Source organism: Panthera pardus, unplaced genomic scaffold (assembly GCF_024362965.1).
Source record: "Panthera pardus isolate Hobbes unplaced genomic scaffold, ASM2436296v1 HiC_scaffold_13, whole genome shotgun sequence".
In the NCBI taxonomy this organism is placed as follows: domain Eukaryota; kingdom Metazoa; phylum Chordata; class Mammalia; order Carnivora; family Felidae; genus Panthera; species Panthera pardus.
In genome coordinates, this window is record NW_026526688.1 from 3,324,695 (window position 1) to 3,340,638 (window position 15,944).

The 15,944-nt window shown below is 42.4% G+C and overlaps 1 protein-coding gene across 5 annotated transcripts in view; it reads right to left on the reverse strand.

The window, feature by feature from the left end:
- The window catches only part of CSMD1 (CUB and Sushi multiple domains 1), a 2,004,702-nt gene that overhangs the window by 264,715 nt on the left and 1,724,043 nt on the right, over window positions 1-15,944 (reverse strand). For all 5 annotated transcript variants that reach the window (XM_053900776.1, XM_053900775.1, XM_053900774.1 and 2 more), the window contains one exon: window positions 4,785-4,976. In XM_053900776.1, coding sequence (XP_053756751.1) covers window positions 4,785-4,976 — 192 coding nt within the window. The remainder of the gene's footprint in view (window positions 1-4,784; window positions 4,977-15,944) is intronic.

Below are 15,944 nucleotides of genomic sequence, written 5' to 3' on the forward strand. Positions count from 1 at the left end.
TGATTCTCCTGTCCTATCGTAGGTTCACAAAGTCATTGCTGACTTCTTCTAGAAGGCATGCTTCCTGTTCACCTGTGTCTCACTAACACCTGGCACAGTTGTGATCAGGTATTCAGGGAATATTTGTTGAATGAATACACGTTACGCCAGGTATTCCCCAGAGTCCTCTGATATATGTAAGGTTTGGGATACAATTCAAAATGACAAAACTAACACATAGTTTAAGTGACATCTGGGAATATGGAACCCGTAACAGACTGAGCCAGAACATCAATCTGGAAAATAGAATGTAATCACAATGCTCAGCACGTTAGTATCAGAGAACAGTGCTTTAGATGATACTCATCAATCTACTTGGTTTTTACCTATCACTTTTTCACTACCTGTGTTTACATTTATGTTAGGAAGATAATAATTATGAAGTTCAGTGGTGTTAATAGGCAAGCCAATTTTCATTCTTGAACTTCAAAATGTTTAGGATGGTTTCATTTACTACATAGGATTTCTGTTAAATCTTCCATCATGTTTAAAGGTGTTAAAACACTGAAAAATTCACAGGTATACATTTTAGACGCACGGGTGAATATTCAAGATTTATGGTTCTTCACAGCAAATACAGTGATTTCTCACCAAGTTGTCTTAAAAAAATCAGCCCAATTAAACTATAATGTTCTCCCTAAACTATATATCTTATTTCACATCACTGGCCATATATCCATTTAAGAGAAAAAAAATGGTAAGTAGAAAAAGAAACACCTAATTGGCAATCTTTTATACAGAGACATACATACAGATGACTTTTATTGTGAATAATGCCAATGTACGTGCTTTCTAATTTTTGTGACGACTGTGTCTTTGAATACTCACTTAACATTCCTGAAAACTTTAATTTTCCGTAAGAAGAAATATAACACATTCCATTACTTTCTGTTATGATTTCAGTCTCACTAAAGGCAAACTCTAACTAGTATCACTAGTATTCTAATAAATTCAGATATACATTCAAGAGTGATATAATTTTCGCAAAAATGGCTAAACCCACATGTCCCCCCAGCATCGAGTGTGACTGTAATAAACTCTGCTGGGGCCACTGTCTACTCGGCTCCCCCAGAATCAAGTGGACGTTGACAGAGGAAAGCCAGGCAAGGCGCGGGTGGAGGCAGGTGGCACGGAGATGGAGGGAGCAGGTACCTCAAGGTCCAGAAGATTCCGCCGCATGCAGGGTTTGCAAGACACAGAGCGACAGATTCAGGACACTGGCTACCAGGGTGTTGCCAGCAGGAAGAATGTGGGGGTGACACAAGGTACTGGTTTAAGAGAAACCAAGAGGCATTCCTGTCTTATCCTGAGAGATCCAAGGAGGCCTTTTTAAATGAGGTTATCCAAGAGCACCCAGGGGAATTAAGTAGCACTGTCTGGCTGTGTTTGTTCTCTCTTTGGGTCAGGCATTCTTCAGTTTAGTTTCATTAGGTTGTAATCTGAAAGCTTGCAAAATATTTTGGACAGGATCAGCATTGCGTACAAAACGTGACCCAGACACTTCGGGAAATACTCCAGAGGGAATGGACGTAGACACAAAACCCACGAATCTGTATCAATCCCCAGTGCCTCCTTCCCGAATCCTTAGGATCCCCTCCTTAACGTACCAACAGCACCTCCATCCTTCATGGTGTGAAGCAGCACACTCGAATGAGACACGTGCGTGTTTCTGCTTCGATACAACTCAGCATTCACACCATCAAATGGCATAACTGGGCTCGAAAGAGCTGCCCTGGGGGTCAGGGCAAGACGATGACACGGAATGAATTTCTGCAAACTCAGGGCAAATTCTTGCTCTTGAGAGCCATTTACAACTTGGAGTTGGAGAAAAGGTACTGCAGCCTATACAAGGAAAGAGAGATTCTGGGGACTTTGAGGGATCCTCATGCAGAACGAGAAAGTGGTGAGTGTCCTCTGGTCTGCAGAGGAGTCCTCGGGAATCCGCTAAAAAATCCCAAAGGTAGTGCCTCATTCATTGGAGTCCTTTGATAAGTGAGAAAAGGGAGCTATCCAACCAGTCCACAGCAAAAATTAGCAGCAACAGACGAGGTGGTGGAAATATGAGTAACATGCCAGCAGGCGAGAGGCTAAGGGATTTCAGAAAAGAGAGAGAAAGAAACGAAGATACGAGATAATAATAAAAGGGGAAAAAGCGCTGGGTTGAGCGCTGACTTTGACTCAGGTCATGATCTCGGGGTTCGTGGGTTCGAGCCCCGCGTCGGGCTCTGTGCTGACAGCTCAGAGCCTGGAGCCTGCTTCAGATTCTGTGTCTCCCTCTCTCTGCCCCTCCTCTGGCTCATGCTCTCTTTCTCCTTCAAAAATAAATAAACATTAAAAATAACAATAAAAAAAGAAATAAGAACAGGGTTTTGGTTTTGTTTTGTTTTGTTTTTTGCCTCCTTTAAGGAAAATAAACACTCACTCATGGCTCTGTTGGTAAATTGGTGCAACCCTTCTGAGTTTTGAAAAATGTTTTAAAAGCTTAAGAAACACATACATGTGTAGAAATACGTCATTTATAAATAATCAAGGGTGTGTTTTGCAACAAGAGGGTTCATTCTGGCAATCTTTGTGGTAGGGGGAAGACTGAAGCGATTCTGAGTGCACAGTCAGAGGGGACGAGAGCAGTCCGTGTGGGCGGATCCACTCGGATGCTGTGCAGTCATGAAGAACACGCAGAAAGCACATCACGGCACAAAAAGATCCTCATTTTGTTTCGCGCTGGTAAGTCAAAGTGCAATTGACAAAATAGGATGCTGTCACTTAAAAACATTTTGGAAATAGACTCGATAAACATAAAATAATTATGAAGCTTACTTATGTATGTTTGTGTTAATAGTATTTGCCTCCAAGTAGAAAGATGACAGCTTTTTGTCCTCTTTTCCCCCTTAACTAAACATGCATTATTTTTTAATAAGGGGGGAAAAAAGGCTTGAAGATAAAAGAAAAACTGTTTTAAATCAGCAGAACAGAATTTATGTGCATGCTAAGACATGATCAGCTGATGCCCCAGTTGACAAGTTTCTTACAGAGGACATAAGCCTCGTTTCTGGGGAAAAAAAAAAAAAAAAAAAAAAAAAAAAAATATATATATATATATATATATATGTATGTATGTATGTATGTATATATATTTAAAATGTAATGAAAAGATAAGATTCACTTATTCCCAAATACACATATACACATTTTCTATTTCCCGTTACATAATACCTATATGCGTAGGCCTGGCTGCCAAGATAACTGATACTCATTTACCTGCAGGTGAGTTTAGCCTGTCCTTGGTGCTGATGCTCAAGGCAGAAGAAACGCTGCCTATTTTCTCTGCTGGGAACTGGCTTATCTAGTCATTGGTCAAAACTATGTCACTAAGATATAAACTAACGAAAGGCGATCGATTAGTTGGGAAGATGGTCACACTTTCCCAATGTCTACATTAATGCCAACTGAGAAATAATCTCGAAGTGTTCAATGGATAGATGCACGGCTCCCCCATGAGATTAAAATCATGCAAACTGGGGGGAGTTGTTCCCAATTTAAAAACAGCGTGATGGTTTAAAATGCTCGTTGCATTTATAGGCAATCACTCTATCTTAAAAAGAAGCACGCAGAAATCTTGCAAATCTCCAGATGAGGCAGCTTGGAATGAAATGCAGAATGGCTCCCACAGAGTTATGAAAGGTAGACGCGGCACAAAGCATCAGGTAAACAAAGGCAGCTCTCCGACGTGGCTGCACACGCTAACGAGCAAAACCATCGGATCCCATCCATCTTCAAACTCCTCTAAGTACTTAGTGATAAGTTATGAGCTGCGTAGCACAGCTCCCCGGGACCACGGAGAATCTCTCTACTGCTGCGTCGATGACAATAAGAATCATTTTAAATCACAGAATCCCCTCAAGTTCACCCTATGCAAAATGGCCTATTAACTATGTGCATATCATTTCATGATCACTTCCTCTCTTCACAGATTAATTAAATTTTACATTTTTCAAGCAGATCATAAAGAAGTCCAAATTCAACGGTGACAGTTCATTAAAATAATAAAGTTTAGCAGGGTTCCTTTCAAAAATAAGGTGCAAGAGGTATTTATGGTCAAACAGCTGACTGAATGAAGGGACACTCTATATGTAATCACTATTTATACAAAAATATGTATTTCCCTGAAACCATATTTGTGATAGAGTTCCGTGAATAGTTATTCAAACAGAAGTCTGCAAAACCAACTGCTATCCTTTGAGTAAGGTCAACCTACAAAATCCTAGTGAATTTCAAAAACATGGTTCTCCTTTTATCTTCATTTTGACCAAAGCAGTATAATCTCTAGTTTTCGGGATTCTGTTCAAATATACGGATATTATGGAAAAACCATCTAAAAAAAGAAAGTACTTCTTACTGAGTAGGTTTTGCTGAAGGGCATGTTTCTATGTTAAAAATGAGAATTGCAAAGGAAGGGTTATGAATTTTCAGCCGCCCAGAATTTTAAGTCGCAGTCATTTTTACAAGCTCCGCTGAGGCTGGGACACGGTAAGTAACTGTGAATTACTGCACATTAAGTAAACCGCTTCCTTCATTTCACCTAATGAAATAAAGTTTCCAGGTTTACAGTGAAATCTCCATGGAGTCTGTGAACCGGAGGGCACGTGAGACATGTTTCTGAAGAACGAACACACTTATGGAGCAACGTTTAGAGTGGCGTGCATGCGTTCCGAAACAGAACGTGTCTGTTTTCTGTTGTACCATACCTATGCACGTGGGAGGGTCTGGCTGCCAGAAGAATCGGTTATTCAGCTGCACACAGGTGATTTTAGCTTGTCCTTGGAGCTGATATCCGGGGTCACACTGGAAGGTGACGGTATCCCCCGGCTCTCTACTATCCCCGTAGCGGGTGCCGTTCTGAGGCAGGCCTGGGTCATTGCAGGTGGACGCGACGGATGCTGCGGAACAAAGGCAATACCGGGTCAAACGGTGGACACGGGGTCCCCACGCTTGCACGGGTGAGGGAGCTCTTGTGTGCTGAGGCCCTCTTGACTGGCATCGGGATTCTTCCGTCTGCCCCTGAATGTATGAAGAGTTCCTATTCCCAGGGATACGTTCAATAACCTGCATCCTGAGAATGCTCACTTTGAACAGACACAAGCAACGTTTGTTGAAAACGCAGCCAGTGATGGAACGTATCAAGGAGTTGCATTATGCTATCCTTAATAAGCACACGTACATTCTCCTCCGCTGTTCTCATTAACAATATCTAAACGAAAATACAAACCACGATTGAAAATGCTTAAACCACCACAATCTTAAAGAACGTGGAGTAAAACAGAACAGGACAAACTCCTTTACGTTCTGTGCCTTCCAGGCAACACCAGCTCACGATGACCTTTGACGTTACAACGGGGGCCAGCGAGAGAAGACGCGGGTCGGTCTTAACCAGGATACCATTCGTGGATAGCTGTAATTTTCTTGGTGCAATTGTTAATAACCCCATTTCATGGTAAAATGATTAATAATCTCGTTTCGCTCTCAAAACACTTCCAATTCGGACAACAAATGAAACGGTCATCCTAATTTCAACAAAATTCTGAAAATGATGATTCTTGGTCCAAAAAAGAATCTAAATATTAGGAATTTCAAGTCGGTTTAGTAGAGACCAGCATCTCCAAACAAGCTGGTAAGAGAGCTTTGGGGGGACAGCCGGAACAGGAGCCTCTGAAGTCCTATGGACCGCGTATTGTAATAGAGGCACCCAAACCACGTCCCACAAATCAGCCACCAGCCCCGTGTGAGTCCAATCAACAGAGCTACTTTCCCACCCAGATTCTGGACCAGGATTTTAACTCCCACAATGCACTGAAACGTAATGGCCTGAAAAGTCCTGTCACTGTCTCCAGTTTCTGTCACTGCTTCGTACTTGATGTTTTACTAAAACTTAGGAAGACGCCCATCAGGGTCCAAAACTGCAAAGAATTTTTGGGATTCCATTTTCACTTTCACCTACAACGGCGAGCTCGCTCCCTCTTCAGGGCCGAAGGGACTGTGATGGAAAGTTAGCTCTTCTTGTGGAGGGCACCAGGGCACAGAACACCCGCTTCCTGAGCGAGAGAGAAAGGGAAACGGTGACTGCCCCACAACCCAGCCAGCATGCTGCCCATCCTGACGTGTGCAGATTGCCAGAAACGTGCGGGCTTGGATCGTGTGCTTTGGGTTTCCCGTCTGGTTCGGTTTGGGAATTCTGGGACCTCGCCACGTATCTGGCTAGACAGCTGTGATTTCAATAAAAGTGAGGACATGCAAAACAGTGCAGGACGCGCCCTGTGTTCTCTGGGGGAAGGGTCCGGCTGTGCAGGTTTGAAGGTTGAAGGAAAAGTACGAACGTCAAGGCTCCTCGGAGAGGTCAGGCTTGCCTCAGCGCCCAGCCTTGCCCCCTGGGACCCAGATCGCCTCAACTCACTGACCTTCAGCTAACTAATCGGAACAAATGGAAAATATCTAACTTATTGAATCTGTCGTGAACATCACGTGTGGCACCTTGCAAACCTGTCTCTCCAAGCTGACTGAAGGCACAGGTTGCCTTACCCAGACACCATTTTTCACTAATTGGTTTTTATTATACATTGAAGTACAGAACCACGAAGATCTAAAACACTATTAAAAACACAAAAAACGGAACAACTATTACACCATTCGGATTAAAAAACAGAATGTTATCACTCAGCCATATTATCAATACATATCGATGCCTGCACTCTCCCCCCCCCCCCGCCCCTCCACTCCCGATGAAGTCACTATCCTGAATTTCATGGTTATGATTCTGTTCCTTTTCTTGATAGTTACCATAAATGGATGCATCCCGATAGTGGCTGCATGGGTGGCCTCCCTTTTGAATTTCTATAAATGGAATCACACATTACGGCTTCTTACGAGACTTTCTATTTGCTCGGTATCATGTTTGTGAGTCATCCACATTCAGGCGTGATGCTCTGGTTACTGTCATTGCACACGGTTTTCCTTGCATCAGTGCCACAATTTACTCATCCTGCTAGCAGCTGGCAGATACCATGCGAGCACAAGTGTAGGCTGGCTCAAGGAGGTTTCCCTCTTACCCTTCTGCCCTAACCATGAAAAGACACACTTATGAGTCCTGGAAGAATAAGAACATGAAGCAAGACTGTCAGTCGGCTTGCAGACCTGGACCTTGAAGCAAAGCTACCCCACAGTTTAAAACAGAGTGAAGGTGGAGACCCACAGTCTGAAGGTGGAGACCCACAGTCTGAAGGTGGAGACCCACAGTCTCAAAGTGGAGACCCACAGTCTGAAGGTGGAGACCCACAGTCTCAAAGTGGAGACCCACAGTCTGAAGGTGGAGACCCACAGTCTGAAGGTGGAGACCCACAGTCTGAAGGTGGAGACCCACAGTCTCAAAGTGGAGACCCACAGTCTGAAGGTGGAGACCCAGTCTCAAAGTGGAGACCCACAGTCTGAAGGTGGAGACCCACAGTCTGAAGGTGGAGACCCACAGTCCGAAGGTGGAGACCCACAGTCTGAAATAGACTTGGTCCAGGGTGCCTGGGGGACTCATTCAGTTGAGCATCCAATGTCAGCTCAGGTCATGATCTCACAGTTTGTGAGTTCAAGCCCTGCGTCGGGCCCTGTGCTGACAGCTGGGAGCCTGGAGCCTGCTTCGGATTCTGTGTCTCCCTCTCTCTCTGCCCCTCCCCCGCTCGCACTCTGTCTCTCTCTCAAAAATAAATAAACATTAAAAAAATAATAAAATCAAGTAGACTTGCTCCAGCAGACAGTGTTTCAGTTTGGGGGTCCTTTGTTATGCAGCAATAACTGACTGAAACAAGTCCTGTGGTGGTAAATTATCTTTGTTTTGTCCAAAAACACTTTAGTTTTTTAAAAATATTTTAAATTCTTCTTTACTCCTAAAGGAAATTTTTACTGAGTTTATAGTCCCGGGTCAGTAAGTAGTTGGGATTTCCCCCCGCTCCTCACTACTGTTAAGAAAATTATTCTAGTTCTTCTGGCTTCCAGTTTTCCCATGTCATCTTTCAGTCTGAAACTACAATAAGATCATACTCTGTATTTGGTATTCGAACTTTCATAATATTGCATCTATGCATGATTTTCCTTTTACTAACTCTGCTGGGAATTTACTGGAGGTTTTGAATCTGAGGATTAAGCCATCATCTCGTCAAATCTCTCTGTTTCTCACTTCTCAAATTAAATTTAAGCAAATATCTCTATCTTCCATGTCTCTTAACCTTCCTTTCATTTTATAATCTTTTTAAACTTCGTTCTCTCAGGGCACCTGGGTGGTTCAGTCAGTTAAGCATGTGACTTTGGCGCAGTCATGATCTCGCAGGTTGTGAGTTCGAGTCCTGCTTCGGGCTCTCTGCTCTCAGTGCAGAGATCCTCTGTCCACTTCAGATCCTCTATCTCCCTCTCTCTCTCTGTCCCTCCCCTGCTCATGTATGTGTTCTCTCTCTCTCTCTCTCTCTGGTCATAAATAAATAAACATAAAAAAATCTCTGCAAACTTCGTTCTCTCTTCTGGGCAATTGTTGAGAGTTATCATCCTTTCATAGCTTCATCTGCATCAAACTTATTTTCTTTTTTTAAATTAGTTTTGAGAGAGAGAGAGAGAGAGAGAGTGCAAGCAGGAGGGGTAGAGAAAGAGAGAGAGGGAAAGAGAGAGAGAGACCTTAAGCAGACTCCGTGGCCAGTGTGGGGCCTGATGCAGGGCTCGATCCCACAATCCTGGGATTATGACTTGAGCTGAAATCAAGAGCAGTGCACTCAACTGACTGAGCCACCTTGGTGCCCCTCCAGTTTATTATCTTAACAGGACACTGAGTTTTAAATTTTCCATCATTGTGCTTTTCTACCATGCATCATTTGTTTTCAAATATATTTGGCTATTTATATAGTATATTGTTACTTACTCACATTTTGACTCCTTTGTTCTTTTTTTACACGGTGATTTGACAACTCTGTTCATTACACTGTGGTTACCACAAGTGTGGCTACCCTCTGTCACCACACATCACTTACAATACCATTGACCATCTTCCCTATGCTGCAACTTTTATCCCTATGACTTATTCATTCCATAACTGGAAGCTGAATCTCCCACTCCTGTCACCCATTTTGCCCTTCCCTACTCTCTCCCTCTGGCAATCAAGAATTTCTTCTCTGATTTACGGGTCTATTTTTGTGTTTTTTTGCTGTTGTTTGTATGTTCTTTTTTTTTTTTAAGATTCCACATATAACTGAAATCAGATGGTATCCATCTTTGTATCTCTGACTTATTTCACTTTGCAAAATACCCTCTAGATCCATCCATGTTGTCACATATGACATAACCTCATTCTTTTAGGGCTGAGTAATATTCTGTGTGTGTGTGTGTGTTTGTGTGTGTGTGTGTGTGTGCGCGCGCACCACTTCTTTATCCATTCATCTATCAACAGACACGTAGGTTGCTTCCATATCTAAGATATTGTAAATAATGCTGCAAGCAACGTAGGGTGTACATATATTTTCAAATTAGTGATTTTGTTTTCTTTGGGTAAATACCCACTAGTGGAATTACTAGATGGTATCATAGTTCTATTTTTAATTTTTTCAGGAACTTCCATACTGTTACCCACAATGGGTCACCATTTACAGTTCCACCATCAGCACACAGGGGTTCCTTTAGTCCCCACATCCTCGTCAACACTTACCACACCTTGTCTTTTTGATTCTAGCCATTTTGACAGGTGTGTTTGCATTTCCACAATCATTAGTGATGTTAAGCATCTTTTTATGTGTTTCTTGGCCATCTGGATGTCTTCTTTGGAAAAATATCTACTCAGCACCTCTGCACATTTTTAATTGGTTATTTTTTTTTTTCTGGTGTTATGTATTCTGAATACTAGTATTATTCTGTTTTTTTTTCCCTAGGAGTTTTATGATTTCAGGTCTCACGTTTAGGTATCTAAACTGCTTTGAGTTTATCTTTGTGTAGGATGTAAGAAAGTGGTCCAGTTTTATTCCTTTGCATGTGGCTGTTAAGTTTTCACAGCACCATTTATTGAAGATGTCTTTTCCTCATCATATATTCTTGCCTCCTTTGTCGAAGATTACTTGACATATGGGTTTGTGGGCTTTGTCTCACGTTCTGTTGATGTTATGTGTCTATTTTTGTGCCAGGACCATACTGTTTTGATTACTACAGCTTTGTAGTATATCTTGAAATCTGGATTTTTGATAATTTCAGCTTTGCTCTTCTCTTTTATTTTTCAGACTTTTTGATCTGATAATTCCAATATCTCATGGAAACTATAGTGTTTCTGAGTTTTGAATTCACACTTCTGTTTTTTGAAGATTCAGCCATAGAAATTCTTTGTGGTTTTCTCTAAAGCTACATTCATCCAGAGGAGATTCACATTTGATTTTACCATGCACCTGAAATACTAGGAGCCTTCTACCTCTTTACAATAAATTTATATTTATGAGAAAAGTGATGCATTTTAAACCATACAGATGATAGGAGCTAGTTTGCTATCAGCTTGTGGTTATGAGTTCTACATCATATATATCTATATCTGTGCCTCTATCTATCTATCTATCTATCTATCTATCTATCTATCTATCTATCATCTCTCTATTCTCCCTTATACTGACAGTAAACACCCCCCCAAGAATTCTAAATGTATATGAGGTGTCCAGTTATATTTCCAATATCGGAAAGATCTTTTAACTGGCTTCCTATTTCCTCAGCCCACTGCACTCTCAAAATGGAAGCCTGGCATCACTGTTGACCCCCAGATGCTGTCAAGACAAAGCCAACTTCTGAGCTTCATAATCTCTCCCTATTTCACATGATTCTAGGACCTCTGAGGATTCCTTATTTTCTTATAGGCTCAGTTATACATTTTTAAAGACTAACAACAATTTTCTCCAGCATCTTTCATGTATTTTCAGTAAATATGTTGTCAAAGTACCTATTTTATTGTAAGGCTAGACACTGAAGCCCCTCAATTATAGTTATATCTTCATCCCATAGAATGACATCTGGCATATCATACCGTTCATCACCACTGTTTTTATTTGTCACCTCGGGTGTGTTAAGAAGGGGCATTTTCCTTGGAAATACAGGTCTCAGTAGATATCAAGAGGAAAGGAAGCATCAGAGCTTGAGAATAGGTTTTTCCGATGAGAAGAGGGCAAGAAATGCCATTTTACAGTCACTGAAGGACATATTTTTAGTTTCCCACTTTCTGATAAGTATAAAGATTAGAAGGCAGAGCAGAAAGCGAACGCATTACCCCAAAATAAGACTGGTATAGCGCTGGAGTGCAGAACAGACTTCAGGATGTGAAGCTTTTGGTTAAAACGTCAGGAGCGCCCCACCCATAAGCCACCCATTTATATGAGATAGAACAGTAATTAGATAATTCAATCTCCAGAATCCTAAGTGGCTACCATCTAGGCAACAAAATGGTACCTGTACTGAAGGAGTATTTTATAAGCAATCTTGAGTTTACTATTTGAGGAATGTTCCTAAAGAGTCTAATATCTATTTGTCCTCTACCTTTGCTGAGATTTCACTGGGCTTCAGGAAAAATAAAAATAAAAATAAAAATAAGCAAATCTATTGCACATTAACCAAACTTCTCCTTTGGGCTGAGTTGCATATACTCAAAACAAACTCCATCTTCTCAAGCAAATGGTCATATGTATGATTTCATATGCAGTTCTAAGTGTTAATTTCTGCCACAGTTTATTTAGTGTGAAAATAATTTAAAATGAAAGTTTAGAAGAACAGCCAAGGAGATCATGGATGAACCTCACTGTAATTGTTAAAATGAAGACATATTTTAATTACTTCTCTTTCCAAATTTGTATTCAATATTTATTAAAAGCAAAAACACCCACCGCCCAACAATGAAGCTTTACGCAAAGGTGCGCAGATTTTGTGCGTGAACAAGAATTTCAATAGATGCATCAGCCTTGCAAAAATCAGTACTCCACAGAACACTTTTCTGTAGGTTATGAACAGGTATTTGGTCAAACAAGACTGGCAAATACTGGGTACTTTAGTTCCCTCTCATACGTTCACATTGCATACCAGGGATTAAAAGTTCAGAGAAATCTTGCAGTAAAGAAACCTCTTTTTTTTTTTAATAGTTTAATCCAGTGTTTCCTAAATTAACGTAATAGAGCACATTCTTCTTGACGAACCTCTTCAAATTCTTCCAAATGAAGATCCACAGAACACCAGGAGATGAAATAGTGGCTTGTACTGATGGTTCTATGTTCTTCGATGGTATCATGTTTAATCCTGTTTTACAAGTACATTTTCTACTTCCAAACCAAATTTTCATTGGAATATCTAGAATAATCCCAGAGCACACCATTAAAAAGTTATATACTCCTGAAGTTCATGTTGTTTAGTCAATAGAAATACTGTGAGCACATAGATGGCTAATTATATGATACTGCGGGCTGTCATAAAACTGCTCTTTACATGTTCTTAGAAAGGATACATACACTTGCTTGTGTATCTTCAAAGATTATTTGAAATTACCAGTAGATCAACCATGACGTCTAGTCGAATTGAAATTAGCCCCAAATGTTTCCTCTTTTCTTGTAGAATTATGAAATAAAAATAAACCATTCCCAGGGTTATTTAAATTGGATGAAAAAAGCAATGAGAACACTTGAGGTGAAGTCAAGGAAACTGTTTTATACGATGCAAGGGGAGATACACTGGTTGGATCTTTGAAATAAATGCCATTTTTTTTTCTCCTGGCTATGAACTGTGGAAAGATGTTTCCTGGTGAAGGTGATAATGCTTATCCAGGAACTAACATAAAAGCCCCCAACCAAAGACACTGTGTTGGGGTCAGAAATTTCTTCTCCATCTTCAGGGTCATACAAAGTTAATGATGAAGCCTGTGTTGATTTCTTTTTCACAACTGTATTCTTTGATGGGTCACAATGTACCTTTTAGTCATTTTTCTCTTAAATATTTTCTCTTCAAATGGGATTTCGGTGACTCTGACTCCTGGTTTCTTGCCATAAAAAAGGGAAATAATACTTTTAGTGACATCGGCCTTATCCCTCTATTACCTTAGAAAAAGAAGGTACTGTTCCCGAGGTGATGAATATGGAGCTTTTCGATTTCCCAAGGGGTTCTGTGGAATACTTCAGATCATAGACACACTTTCCACAGGCTGCATAGAATCTAAAGGATGTCTCCAACTCTCTGCCCACTGCAATCCCAGACCGTCCCGGGCACCTAGAGCCCAAAGCCATGCTCCACTTCATGTGAATGCAATGGACCTTTTTGTTTCTAACAGTATAGACAGAAGAGAGTTATTAAAGAAGAACCTGAAATGGACTCAAATTCCCTTCCAACTGGAAAACTAATTTGTAACATTGAAGACCCTATTTCTAATGAAATAAAAATTAAGAAATTGGGCTACGTCCTATTAAATGCATCAGGTATTCCTTGATAAGGGACCATAAGGCAAGCTGGGGCCAAGCACAAGCTAGCACACCAGCAGCCCCCCCCCCCCCCCGCCCACACACACACCAGGTGGGACGTGTGTAATATTCTTCAGGCACTCCTGGCCACCCAAGAACAAAGAAAAGCAAAGAATACAAATGGTTAACTGAGAGAGATCACAGTCTTGCAAGAATGAGTCTCCATCTGTTTACAAATATCTCAGTATATTACAAGAAAAAGGCAATATTATCAACAGCCTAATCTTTAGAAACCTGTAGGCTCAGCTTCCTGGAGCCCCAACATCACCCTCCATAGTGACGTGGGAACAAAGCAAGAAGGAAATGGCAGGTGAAATTAAATGCCCTCATAACCTGCAGCCCATTGACCAGACTTGTGGCAAATACAGAGCAGAACATCTCTCCAGGACGCCCTACCTTCCTGATGTTAATGCCTCCTGGAGGGAAAACAACCTGAACTCCACAAGAGCCGGGCCTCTAGCATCTCTGAGTCCTGCTTAGTGGAATCACAGTCCCTCTGGGGGCCGCCCTTTTGACTTGACCCCCCCAGCTCCAAAGTATGAAACCAGACACTGTTCACAACCCCAGCTCCACTCTTCCTGCCCATGGGTCCTGTCCCTTGCTTTAATAAAATCACCTTTTGGCACCAAAGACGTGTTCAAGAATTCTTTCTTGGCCATCTGTTCCTGACCCCCTACCCTCCATCACCCCAAAACTTCATTGCCCCTTGCGTGCTTCTTAAACATCACTTAAAAATGTTTATTGACTGAGCTATTAGTTGATAAAAGTTTGCTTAGCATACAGAGTTTTAAACCAGCCCTTTGCAGCACACCTCAATAGATACAACACTTCACGCCTGTATGGAGAACTACACACAACAGCACCACTGCAGTCCTCAGACGGCAGAGGCTGTACACATGCTATGAACATAACCTGCACAGTAAGTATAACCTATGTTGTTCAGCTTATTAAGGAAAGCTCTTATGTGTGACATGCCATTTACAATGTATAAAAAGCTACTGGCCAGGCAGGGACTGTATGGGATGCCCGGGAGGCTCTTTGGAGGGGACAGCCCCTGAGCTCCTTCTTACGGGTTTGCAGGCACAGCTGAAATAACTGGAACGGGGGATGGTCTCCTGGGTGGTCCTCTTAGTCCTGTAAATGTAGGCTGGGTCTGATGAGGGGCAAGACAAGCTGCCAGGCTGCAAACCGCACCCCTCCCCAAGGTGGGATGTGTGTGACATTCCTCAGGCTCTCCTGGCTGCCCAGGGACAAAGGAGAGGAAAGAAAACAAAGGATTAACCGATAGAGATCACAGTCAGGCAGGACGTGGGTCTCCATAGTTTACAAATATCTTAGTAAATCACAAGAAAAAGGCAATCTGATCAACAGCCTCATCTCCAGAAACCTACAGACTCAGTTTCCTGGAGCCCCAACATCACCCTCCATAGCGATGGCATAGTGATGGCAGATGGAACTAAATGTCCTTACACCCTGCAGCCCATTGACAGAAACTTGAGGCAGGCAGAGCAGAGTTCCTCCAGGACTCCCTCCTGACCTAATGCTAATGCTTTGCTGGAGGGAAAAACCTTAGCCTGACCAAGGCCAGGCCTCCAGTATCCGGGAGTCTTTAGCATATGAAAGTCTCACTGGAAACCTCCCCTGGACCTCACCTCTCCCAGCCCCAGGGTATATAACCAGTCTCTCCTCGGGGTCCCAGGGCGGCTCTTCCTGCCCACAGGTCCCGTCCCTGTGCTTTCATAAAGTCACCTTTTTACACCGAAGGCATCTTCACGAATGCTTTCTTGGCCGTTGGCTCTGGACCCCACGAACTCTACTACCACTCAAAAAAACCTCATCAGGTTCTCCCCATCCTCTGAGGAAAAGCCATCTTTTGTTTTGATGGGAGGACCCTTCCCCCAATAGATAGCCTGTAGGTCGCCCGGTGGAGGGCAGTGAGTTTGTACAAACACCTCTGTAGGAGGGGTAAATTTCCACTCAGGGCTGGACATCCCCTTCTGGAGAAATGTGCCCAGCAGCTCAGACTTTGTGTGCCTCTCCAGGTCAGCCCCCCAAAGGTAAATCATGGAGGCAGGACAGCCAGGGCTAAAGCTTTCATGGGGGGCACTGACATGTGCTGAGTCAGCACTGAAAGTGACTGAGATCTGGGCCTTGTAGGACCCCGAGGAGTGAACTGATGAGTGACTGTTGTTTGAGGAACAAAGTTTGGAACGAGGATGTTAAGAATAAGAGGCAGCACACAGCCTGTGGCACCCTCCGCACGTCCTCATGTGGGAGGAAGGCAGGGTCCATCCTCAACAGTCACCCCGTGAAGGCTTCGCCAGGCGGCTTGGAGCCTCAGATGTCCCAGGGACAGACTCTCAGCCCTGC